Source organism: Gavia stellata, chromosome 4 (genome assembly GCF_030936135.1).
Source record: "Gavia stellata isolate bGavSte3 chromosome 4, bGavSte3.hap2, whole genome shotgun sequence".
In the NCBI taxonomy this organism is placed as follows: domain Eukaryota; kingdom Metazoa; phylum Chordata; class Aves; order Gaviiformes; family Gaviidae; genus Gavia; species Gavia stellata.
In genome coordinates, this window is record NC_082597.1 from 81584285 (window position 1) to 81596576 (window position 12292).

Consider the following 12292-nt stretch of genomic DNA (forward strand, 5'->3'; position numbering starts at 1 on the left):
TATTTATATTTAGCATATTATTTCTCATAGACTGTTTATATTCAAGTTATATAAAGACATTCTTTAATACCAGGGAACCATGGCATGAATATACTTCATACAAGTCTTCCTGTTGCCTCATGTGGTTAGTTGCCATGTTTTGGTCAATGAGATCACAGTACTCTGAGGAGAAATAACATCAGATATGCCAGCCTCCGAGTAAAATACTGCAACCAACCTTGTCTGGAAACTTGCAGTGAGTTATTCTTCAGGGGAGCAGGAAAAATCAAAAAAGTTTGTTAGGTTTAAGAAATAATCAAGCTTTTTTTGGTTGTTTGTTTATAGTTTAAATACCTTTTTAGTAACCCTTTACCATGTACTTAAAAAAAAATAACAGTGAATCATCAGAGAATTCAGTGAAGGCAAAAACTCTTCTGTAGTTTTGTTTGAGAAAATAATTTCATTGATTCTTTTACAATATTAATTCATGGTTAATATTTCAATATGGAACAGGCTTAAGACATTTTTTTTAAGTAAATGGGTCAGATGTGTTTTTTGTAATTATAAAAGTAGTTTTTTACATCTGGGGGACTTTGTAGCTACTCATATCTTTAGGAATTTTTATTTATCAGACATGTTGGCGGTTAGTAGCTGGATAACCAAATAAGGAGCCCTACATAGAGCATATTTTTAAGAATATAAAGTAAATCTGATTAGTCCTTGTAATGAAATACAGAATTGTGGAATTCATTGACTCTTAATTCACTTATGATTAGCCGTACTTAATTTTGTGCTGAAATATGTCGTCTTTAGGATTTAAGACCATGTTACACTATTACATATCATTTATATGCAGAAGTAATTTCCATTTTCAGTAGATTTTGCAGGTACTATCTAATTAATCCCCAAGTTACCTTGGGTGTGGAAATTCACCTAAGCAAGTCTACAGAATTGTTTAAAAGGCATAGGAAGGAAAATCTTTCTTACGATAGTCCTATTTTGCATTCCTTGGGTTTTAATAAAATGACTGATGCAGATTATTCCAACCAAGTGCTTGCACATGGCCCAAATTAGGTTCTGTTGCAGTCATGACTGTTGGAATTATGACTAATCCTCTCTGACACTAGCCAGTTATAATTTTGTAATGCCACTCCAAGCAGAGTTGTAGCATGAGTGAATGTAATGCCCAACATTGTGTATTTGAAAATAGCTGTGTGAAAATATGAACCATTCATCATTAGCCCCAGAAAATAATCCCCAGAATCCCTCAAGCCCCAAATCCTCTAAATTAGGTATTGAAACTCTGGGTTGAGCAACAATGGAAAAGAGTTGACTACTTGCCTTTTCCATATTCCTGGCATAGATAAGGCTTCCTACTGGTAGATTTGTGAAAGTGCCTTTCTTTTGGCGTACAAAGGAAAAGAGAGTTGCTGTTTTTTCACTTCTATCTACAAGGCTGCCAAGGTAGTAACCAAAAGCTCATATTTTTCTTACAGTTAGAGCTAATTATTACTCCTTGCAGACTTAATGCAGCAGACTTGTTGTTGTTTTATCTTTCTAGGCTTGAAAAGGGGTTACGCTTTCTGATAATCACTCTCCTGTATTTTGGGGAATTATTTGTTGTAAAAGGGACAACATTTCTCTACGTTGATCTTTCATTAGTATATTATCCCTAGGCAGACCAGGCATTCAAGTTTAAGACCAAACCCTCTCAATTCCTACCTTTGTTTTGACTGGTCCTTTTTAATGTGGCAACAGTGTCGAAAATGGAGCTTACACAAGAAGTCAAATACTGAATGATCTAACTTCAAGGACCTGAATACACCAAAGCCCTTAGAATTATTGCGGTTGTCTTTGGAATATTAGCTTGCCAAATGTGCTGGGAAAGCCATTAACAGAGACCATTAGACACTTTATAGCACAAACCCTCAAAAACCTTGGCCATTGTTAGGCATCTCACATTCTTATCTTCCTTTCAACAAATAAACCATCGACAACACAGTTATGAAATTTGTGTTAAAAAACATGGGAAAACAAATCAAAAATGAACGTAGTGTTCTGTGTGGGCCAAGTTTCCCCTTCTCGTGTTGACCTAATTTTGTTTAATTTCTGTCTTTCATGTCATTATTTTTTTAAACTTTTATCCCTGGTAATCAACTGCGGTAAAGAAAAGTAAATGTAGATCTTGGAAACGATGCTTGTGGGATCGTGTCACATTTTAAGATATTTACCACAAGCAACATAAGGATTTTTCCTCTGCTTGTTTAATCAAGCTTTTGTTCTGAAATTGTCATAGTTCTGTAAATAGACGAGTTAAGATTTTTAATCTGTTTTGTTTATATTTCTCACCATATAAAATATCCTTTCATGTAAGCTTTAAAGAATATGAGGTTACAGGCAGGTGTATTTATTTGCTGGTCTTTATTTACGTAGATTATTTGATGCAATTATTAGTCTTCTAAAAGACGACTTGCGTGAATCAGATGTGTGTTTCACGATGCAAAGTCCTTTCCAGCCCTTCCTACAGGGAGAGTTTTGTCTATCAGTTTTCAGTGTTAGGTGGTTGGGGTTTTTTCAGCTTTCCAGAATGTAAGAACAGACAGATTTGCAAAGTATGGGATATGTGGGCGCCATCAGATTGTCTTTCAAAAATATTTTGTGTCAATAATAGACCTCTGAACTAAGAGGTTACCCTCTAATAAACAAAGGAAAATTTAAGATTTCGTTACAAAAGAAGTTAATCTAGAATCAGGATATCTTTTTTTAGCCATAGTTTATCGCTAGTCAGGAGGGAAAACTCTTGACATGTGGCCAATTTTCAGCTCTTTAAAACACCAGCTTAGCTTATTAAGTTTCCAAGATGACATACTGGCTCAGAAAGAACTGACGCATGAATAAATTGATAAATTCAGAAGTTGTTGCAAGGGCTTCTATTTCACGTCCGACTTCTATAGTTGTCCATGTGTAAGTTGCACTAGAATTCAAGTGGGCCTTGAATATAATACAGTATAGTTTTTGTCATGAAGAGCTGATGGCTAGAAAAGAAGAGATTCCTTGTCATTTTTACAGTATAGGAGTACTCATGTACAACAGTGATGCTGCTATAAAAATCTTTCTACAGAATTCTGATAAAAGCAAGGTACAATCAAGTCTCAATCTGCTGAAGGTCTGGCTATCAAAAATATATTATTGATTAAAGCATCTTGATATTTTAAAAGTAATTGTAAGAATTACAAGATATCTCTCCCTCCCTTTTTAGTAAGGATGACTTTTTAGATGTGGTTCTGACGATAGAACAAGAAATACGGTGTTAAATATTATAATAATTGAAAGGTTTGATTAAGAGTGAGTTTGCAGTTTGTTTCTGGCAGGAGTCTGGGAGAACAGTGTTTTGTGGAAAATAAATCCTTTAAACTCACATGCCAGAGAACTGAGATATCTGGATAAACTGAGCGTAGTATTCAAACTGTAAGTTGTCAGTCACGGTATCAACATTATTGTCATTACTGATATACCAAAAGCAGTTGAAAACGAAACGGAAGTTGTTATAGCTCTTTGCAAAAACCATGGTGCCTTATTCTTGTATTTGATTTAAATGTCTTTTATGTTATATCTTTGAAACACCTGACTAAATTTCAGGTCACCCTGTAAACAGGACAGCGGTTAGGGAAACCGTGAAGCTTCCTCATACCCCGATGCGCACAAAATGTGTTGACCTTTTGCAAAGAATAACTTGCGAGAAGAATTTTCCGCAAGAAATACTTTTTAACTTGATATGTAAAATTTTGCGGCACAAGTTCTGTTTAAAGCTTTGGTAGCACACTATGACTATGAGTGGAAACAACTCAGGGAATTCAACTCAATGTTTTATTTCATTTAGAACCTACTTCATTGCAAGTTGACTCTGACCTAAACAGGAGTTTATTTGCTTTCATTTTGGTTAATACTCACGTGTACAAAAAAATCGTTTATTCCATAGCACCTGTATGGACATGTTTCATTTTCATTAAAGGGAGGCTCCCCTGAAAATAGCCTGATCATGAAAATATGCAGTATCTTGGGCTGAAGTGGGTAAGTTAGATTCTGTTGGAAAAGACATTTTCGGAAATCTTTTAAATAGTTTTATTTTTATAGTATGTGTACTAGCTAAGAACTGAGTTACAACACAACCAGTCAAATAGTACGTTTTATTGAGTTAATGTAGCTTCTCCAAGGGTCAGGAAAGTATTTTGGTTGTGTCCTCTGCTCTATCATTCAGTAATTCCTTAATGATATTTTGCCCTTAAAGTAGTAGAGGCAGGATGCTGAATTAGGTGAATCATTGTCTAACGCTATGAAGCATAGACATTCTTATATACTATTGCTGAAATTAATGCTGATATTTAATATAGTTCATATGTTTGTAGTACGGTAACTTTACTTTTCACTAGGTAACCTTATTTTTAAAGGTGACTTGTTTTGGCCATCCTGACTCCGCAATTTTGAAGTAAAGATGATGTTTGATGTTTGAAGTAAAGAAGGCTTGTATTTAGTTACTTAAGCAAGTTAATGATGGTTGAGCAGTGGAAAGAAACCAGGGAGGATATTCTTTTGGATTGACTAAGGGTTTTGGTGCAGCGTTTTTGAGTGACATTATAGAAGATAACGCAGCAGTCTGTAGATGTGACGCATGTTTCATCCTGATGTTTCTTGTGAGTTGGTTTGATGTTTTCAAACAATGTTACATGTCTGAGAAGTCTGGTTTTTTGCATGGATTGGAATTGCTTTTATACTGTTTTTCAGAAGAGATGAGAGGGGATAATAAACTCTGTTCTTGCCTTTTTTTTTCCCCCCGACTAGTTTTCCCCTCTTATAAAAAGAGGGAGTTGAGAGAAAGAGACTTGGCAATTTGTTACTGTTAGGGAATTTGGGATGAATTTGGGGGTAACAGTCTATATTTTGACTATATAATTCCATAAGGATTCTTATAAATTCTAGCTTTTGGCCATAGAATAAATCCAGTTCTGGGCAAGCAGCTGTGGTTTCTATTGCCAGTAGAATTAAGATAGTACGCACTAGGGCTGGGCAAGTAGGTTTCTATTAAAAATGGGCTGGACTGTCTGTGCTATGGTTTTGGCAAAATCTTAATCATTGCACCTTTACCTTTCCAAGGATGAGGACAAATTTTAGAAAGCATCTAGTACTTCATACGTAATACAACCTGTAGAAATACAGGATAAAGTTGTGTGATGGTTTGTATTTTCTGATCTTTAAACTTTTCTTAGGTACGGTACAGTTTTTCAGTCTCTAGTCTGTATGCTGTGATGCAGTTCTCCAGTGTTCCCACAGTACCTGCAGTGTGCTCTCAATTACATTCCAGGACTACTTAATTCTCTGACCGTTGCTAAAGCATATAATAGAGTAATTAAGATGTGCATTCCCTTAAGGACACCTCAAAGTGATTATGGATAAAGTTCTTATTATGATGTTTGGATCATGTTTGAAATCAGGGTCTTCCAAAATTATTCTAATGTATGAAACTTAAAGCTAAGGTTATCTCTTTATCTGAGTTCAAACAGGGGTTCGGACTAATTTACTTAAGTTTTATTTTGTTTTGGTAAAATTCCAGTTTATAAAATAAAGATGGATTCACTTTTAATATTTCTGCAAACTAATTTGAAAATGTTTTGTACTGTCATTTAAATGTGTGAAGGTTTTGATAATGGTTTGAGGAAATAATGTTTTCTGTGACTTTTATAACCCATCATATATAAAACTAAAATGGATATAAAGACTCTTTAGAGAACAACTTCTTAAGGGATTTTGTTCTCTTTGTTCTGTCAGAAGCCACCAGGCTTTTTTGATTAGTGACGGAAAAGTAGGATCAATTCTCTGATAGCTTTTTTGGGTTAGGAGAGCGATGAGAAAGAAGGGAACAAGCAGGATTTCTTGGATGGTTTGGAATGTTTCTGATAGTTTAAGCTTCAGAAGACGAGTTGCTTTTCTGTCATTGTCATCCTACAAGTCCTATTATTTGGAGCATTCCTTTGGAGCAGCCATGCTGTATATAGTTACTGTTAAATGTGAGCGTGCATGTAACGCCTTAGCTTTCCCATTAACAATGTGAATTTGTTCTTTAAAAACCTCCCCAAAGTTGTTCATGTGTATATGTCCAGAAACAATGAACAGAAAACATAAGACAGTTTGGTGATGGAGTATAACGTGCATTGGGAATATGAATTATTTCCAAGTGGCGAAATAGCAAGTAGAAGACAGAACTTCTCCCAATAAATTCTAGCATTTAAACTACCTTATCATACAACTAAACCACATAGTTTACAGACACCAGAACATGTTCCGCCCCCAAGGATCTACAAGGTTCTAGCACATTCTACAATTCTGCTATTATTTTGTTATTTCTTGCACTGTAAAGGCTGCTTTACTAACAAGAATCCAGAGATACAGATATTAGAATAAGAACTATAATCAATGAATCTTTGAAAATTTAGAACTTAGAAAATTTGGCTTCATCTGTAGTGGTTCAAGAGCCATTTTCCTATTCTCTGGGAAAGGAAAATCAGGGCTGAGGCAGAATGCAGACTCCTAATTTTCCTTTTTGGTTAAATTCCACTGATTTTTGTCCTGATGAGAGGAGCATATGATAATTTCTTTCTTTCTTTTTTTTTTTGAAAGGAAGAAAATACAGCTGTACATCAGACTGTAATCCATCTGATGCCTGATAGGTTTTGGAAAGGGACCTAAAGGTTTGCCATTCCATATCTGACTCTGATAGTTTCTTGTCAGTTCTTTGAGTCGTCTTAAGTTCCTATACTGAAACTGAGGATACCGAGCTAGATGAATTGTTAAAATATGAGGTATTTTATTCTTGTCCTGGTTTTTCTTGACCAAATAAAACCCACTGAATACCTTAAGTCAGTGTAATTTTCAGAAGTAATTCTGGTTTTAGAGGTATTAAATGTAAACGTGTTAACTTGGCACGTTTTCTTCCCCTAATAACTTTCTCAGTGCTACCTACTACTATCTTTTTCTGATCTACAAGCCAAAACAGCTATAGATTAAAGCCTGAGGCTTAAAACTTGACTGAATTTTAGCTTTGGTTAGCTAAGAAGATTACGCCAAGTTGAAAATTAATAATAACTGAACCAAACCTAGTAAAACAGTGTCAATGTAGACATTAATTCTTGGTTTTCTTTGTTAGTGTTTTTTTTTTCCCCCTCCAGTTTAGTCATGGTAAATGGTAATATGAGATATGGGGAAGAAGGAAATGTCAAAAGGCAATGTTTGTCTGATTACTTGGAGCTTTGGTGATATTTTTTTTTCTTTTCAGGAGTCAGAGGGAAATTGTTACTGTTCTTATTTTATTATACCTAAATATACTTTGATTATTTAGTACGTAAGCCTTGTAAATTTTGTCTTTCATTAGTGGAAAGGTATCAGCTCAGATGATGATGTACACAATCATAACTGTGGTTATGCAGCCACTATAGTGGCTGCAGTTCGTTCTTACATTCACGCATGGCTTTGTATTTGACTTTTAAGCACAGCGCTTTACGTAGTTGTTTATCTAAGGTACCACAGTCCTTTAAACTGTTCCCTGATACAATAACGTACGTAAGCGATTGGGAGGCAGAAGATTTTTGAAAGCCGAGGAAATTACAAATGGGCAAAGAAGATCTAGTAGCTCCCTGAAAAAGATGATTGTTTGGCTCTAGTAAAGACCTAAAAGGCAACCTCACGTTTGGTTAAAGGCAGATGTAGTTAGGGCTTGTGAAGTCTCTTGTGCTGCAGAAGGAGAAAAAAAAAAAAAAGCCAGGAAGGACTAATTGATAAAAGTAAAGAACTCTTGAAAATCTGAACCCACCACTACTTCTATGACTGTATCAAGTGTAGACTGAAGCAACAAATGTGATCGGGGTGTAGAAACAGATCCACATCAAAATTGATGCCTCTTGCCATCACAGTCCTGAAACCGGCTGTTGGTACAGGATGACCCTTGCCACTGTGTGTCAGGGAAGTTCATTGCACAATACATAGAAGGAGAAATGAATTACCAAGAGCACCCACGCCCTTTGACTTCATGCAACAGATGCCATAGGCTACATTCTGCTCTAACCTTACTTGAAATAATTCAGTGAGCTATTAAAAGGAGACTGCTTCAAGAATGCCAGCTTGATAGTAGGTCAGTGGCCACAGATTTATGGAACATCAGCCCACCAGGATAACTGTGTAATTAATTAAGGAAGAAGGTGGTATTTCAGCAGTGATAGGTGGTTGCCCAGAATAGCAATTAGCCAAAAGACTTTTAGTGTCATAGTACTGAAGGAAGTATGTAACCATAAGAGTTAGAGATGCCTATTGTCAAATAGCTAAATATATGTTTTAGTTTAGTCAATTTGTTTTTTTAATTAGTAATTTAAGTAGTTGATTATCTTGAAATTTGCAAAAGCTTTGGATGGATATTATGCATCTCTGCTTTATTTACCCTATCAAGAAACCTTAAATCATGGTTGTGATCAGACAAAGAAGAAAATGACCTCATTTTTTAACTCTGTTTTATTTTTTCTTTTCTTTTTCTTTTTTTACAGTCTTGGAAAGACATTGTTTTATGACATCTTTATGTTCATATTTACTTTTTATAGTCAGCTGGAGCCAGGCAGATGTAGGATATATGCAATGGACATAGTAGTGTCCTAGGCAACAACTGCATGTTAGATCACAATTAAAGGAAATTGTCAAATTTGGCTTTTATTTTCTTTTAAAAAATGTCTTATTTCTGATAATTTATTAAATACAAGACATGATTTCAATGATAAGTGAAGAATAATGAAAGTCTTAATCTAAATGGCAAGATTCATTTGTTTAGTCATGCCAATTCTCTATGACACTTTTCTGTTCATGCTTCAGAAGAATAGACTTTGTTTTATAGAAGTGCCTTGTCTAACAACACTGACAATTATGAGCAGTCCTGAGCATAAAAATTTTCTCATGAGAATAAAATCATTCTACACTTTAAAATAAATTAGAGCTCAGCATTCTGTTTTGAATATCTTAAAACCATAAGGTTCTGAGAATCTTCAGATTCCTCTTGAAAGGGGAAATCTTATTTTTATAATAAGGAGTTATTGCTATTTCAGGGTATTATGTAACACACCATCTTCTTTTAAGTGACTTGAAAAGATTTGGGTCTTGACATAAATAATTTATGCTGTATTTTAAAGGCCTGTTTGACTGGCTGATCTGCTGGACCTCGCTGTAGAAAATGAAGGTTTTTGGAGCTTTTTTTTTTAATGGCATAACTTGGAAGCTATCTCTGAAGTACTGTGCCACATAGGGGGATTTTTCTCTCAGTCTCCTTACTTGGCCAACCAATGGAATAGTCAAATACAGGATCAATTCTGTGGTACTATTTAAACTATATTAGTAGTGTGTATGATAGAAAAGGAAGGCTTTTGTTTCTGGTTGTGCAATTTTGTGTATTTTCTAAAGCAAATAATAATAACAAAATACATTTTAAAATTTAACAACCTCTGTAAGCCATCCAATGAATAATAATTATTTCCTTGAAAACTGAAAGTTCTTTATACCATTTAATACAAATTTAACAGTCGCCAATTAAGTTCGCGTAATAAAGTGCGTAAAGTGACTCAACCCTTGGCGTGAGCAAGAAGCTGAGAAATGGCATTGCAACTTAATGACCATTCTGTTACTGGTTTCCCTAAGATCAGAGTTTGATTTTTCTTTTTTTCTTTTGTGCCAGTTATATGAAACAATTCTTGTCACAATAGTTTAGGCAAAAAAACCCCTTACCCCAAAGTACAGATGTATTTTTTGCCAGTTATATGTGGCAATTCTAGTTCACATGCTAAACCCTACTGTGTATAAAGTTTCACATACAGAAGTTACACTTCTTTGAGAGTTAAGTTTTTGTGATTGCCCAAATTTATATCAATAAAAGAACTGAATTTAGTTGGAAAGAAATTGGCTTTTATGAAAGTATATGAAAGTAAACTTATGGCTGGCTAAATCCCCTGCAAACCCCAGTAAATGTATTCTTACACTTTGATTAAAGTAGAGGTTAAGCACCACTTTTTATCTTTTAAATCTTTCTAAACCTGTGCTGAAAACTCCTACCATACTATAGCATTACAGAAGGAGACCGATTATGGCATAAGAGGCTAATTAATGGGAAATTTGGAAAGGTAGTTCAAAAAATTGTCAGAAGGTTGTTTTTATACGCTTTTGGGTTTTTGAAAGTGTTCAAAATTGTGTTTTATGTGTGTGTTATGTTCCATGAAGTAAATATCTCTCTAAAATAAAGATAGTTTGAAAGATGGGATTTTTTTTTTCTGCATTTGGGCCAGAGGTCTGTTTTCTATAAAACTTATGTCTGTTTTAACTTACACAGTAATTTCAACTACTTCACTATATTGATTACTAGTTAAAAATAGTTTGCTACATTGTGTATAAATAGCCCAATGAATATTTGGAAAGTGACATAAATATTTCATAGTATTAGGGGAAAAGACTTGCATAGCATGAGTTAAGTAAATCCTGCGTTAAAATACCATCATTGTTTAAGGAAGCCTGAGTGTCGTTCTTCAAAGGGTAATTTGGTTTTCCACATATTTTAAAATTTTTTTTTATTTCTCTTTTTGCATTCAGATGCTGGAAATTCTGCAGAGTTCAGTCAAGTGCCTGTGAATACACACGTGTGCATGCACACGTGCGCACACAGAGTCTTCCTAATTTTATCATCTTTTTGTTACTGTCTTGGTACTTTGACTTTCCACACTTTGACTTCCACTGCTTCACATTTGAGTGTGAACTTCCTGGGGGGGCGTTCTTTTATGTTTTAAATTACTCAGAATTTCCATCTGCTTTTACTTGACTTGTGGTTGTGAAGATCATGCTTGGCCCATGGGATCTTACACTGTGCCGAGAGGATGTGGAGTTTTGTCAGCCAGGGAAATATGTCTGGCTTTTTTTTTTTTTTTCTTCAGCAGCTTTCATATGCTTCTCTTCTTGTGTGGTCCCACTAAACTGAGTATATTTAACAGAAATACTCGCCCTCTCTATCTTCTGTGTGCTGCTCTCTTTTAAGCAGACTGTGTATAAGAAATTTGAGATCCAAAAAATTTTAGTCCTGACTGAAAACAAGGTAGTGTTACATAGAAAGGTACTTTAATAGTTGCACATTCCGAATTTATAACAGCGTTCCACATTCTGGTTATACACAAGTATTAGTAGATCTGCAGTTACCAATAAACATCCCAGTTATATCTTTGTTGAATTACTCTGTGCTTTCTTTTTGCAGGCACTGCTACAATCTACAGTTCAACAGCAAGAAGCAGCTATTGAAAAACAGTATATACTAGCAATTGAGAAACATTCTCACAAATGTGAAGAACTTCTTAATGCTCAGGTATGGATGTGCACATACAAAAATCTTCATGATTTTCTTACAGTTTCAGCTCTTCTCTGTTTGAAAAAATATTAACATATATGATCATCAAAGAAAATAATCAGTCTTTCACCTCGTGTCCTCAGCAGTCTTTCACCTCGTGTCCTCAGCATAACAGTAAACACAAGTATTTAAAAATGCAAAATAAACAATGACTCTTCATCTGTTGGGATCAAAGGTGTTTTATAACATTTAAACCTGCTTAGAACAGATTCAAGAAGAGTCTAGCACTGAGAAAAAGTCTCAGAGCAACTTAACACTTACTCCTTTAACAGCTGCTATTTTCTTGGAGTAAACATGCAATTATTTTTAATTGCTATAGTTGAATGCAGGATTTGATTGTACGTGATTTGCACAAATTTTTGGTCCAAATTTTTGATGCTTCTTAGATGGTAGACACAAACTTCCGTTGTCCTAACCTATTTTTATTTCATAGAAATTTTACATTAAAAAAAACCCCACCTAGCTATGAGGAATTACATAATATTCAGAAATATATATACATAAATAGGCCTATATGGGCTCATTTAACATGACTTGAGCAAAAGCACACTGCATAGCAAGTATTTGGAATCACAGCAATTATTGATGAGTATCTGAAGAGCATAAACCTGCTTTGTTACTGAAAATATCTTGGTTTGACTTAAGTACAGCTCTTGAATAAAAATAATAATAATGAACATTAGTATGCAAGTTTAAAAAAAAAGAAAGCTAATATGGTAATAGCATCCTGAAGTTGTTTACCTTGCCATTAACAGTATTAACAGTTGCCTTTTGAGTACTGTTAGCAACAATTCTTACTAAAAATACAAAGGATATTAGTTTGTTTATTTAATTTTCTTGGGGTATATT

The 12292-nt window shown here is 34.6% G+C and overlaps 1 protein-coding gene across 1 annotated transcript in view; it reads left to right on the plus strand.

Annotated features, from left to right (window-relative positions):
* The window catches only part of CCDC91 (coiled-coil domain containing 91), a 127414-nt gene that overhangs the window by 44730 nt on the left and 70392 nt on the right, over window positions 1-12292 (plus strand). The window contains exon 7 of the mRNA XM_059816607.1: window positions 11294-11401. Coding sequence (XP_059672590.1) covers window positions 11294-11401 — 108 coding nt within the window. The remainder of the gene's footprint in view (window positions 1-11293; window positions 11402-12292) is intronic.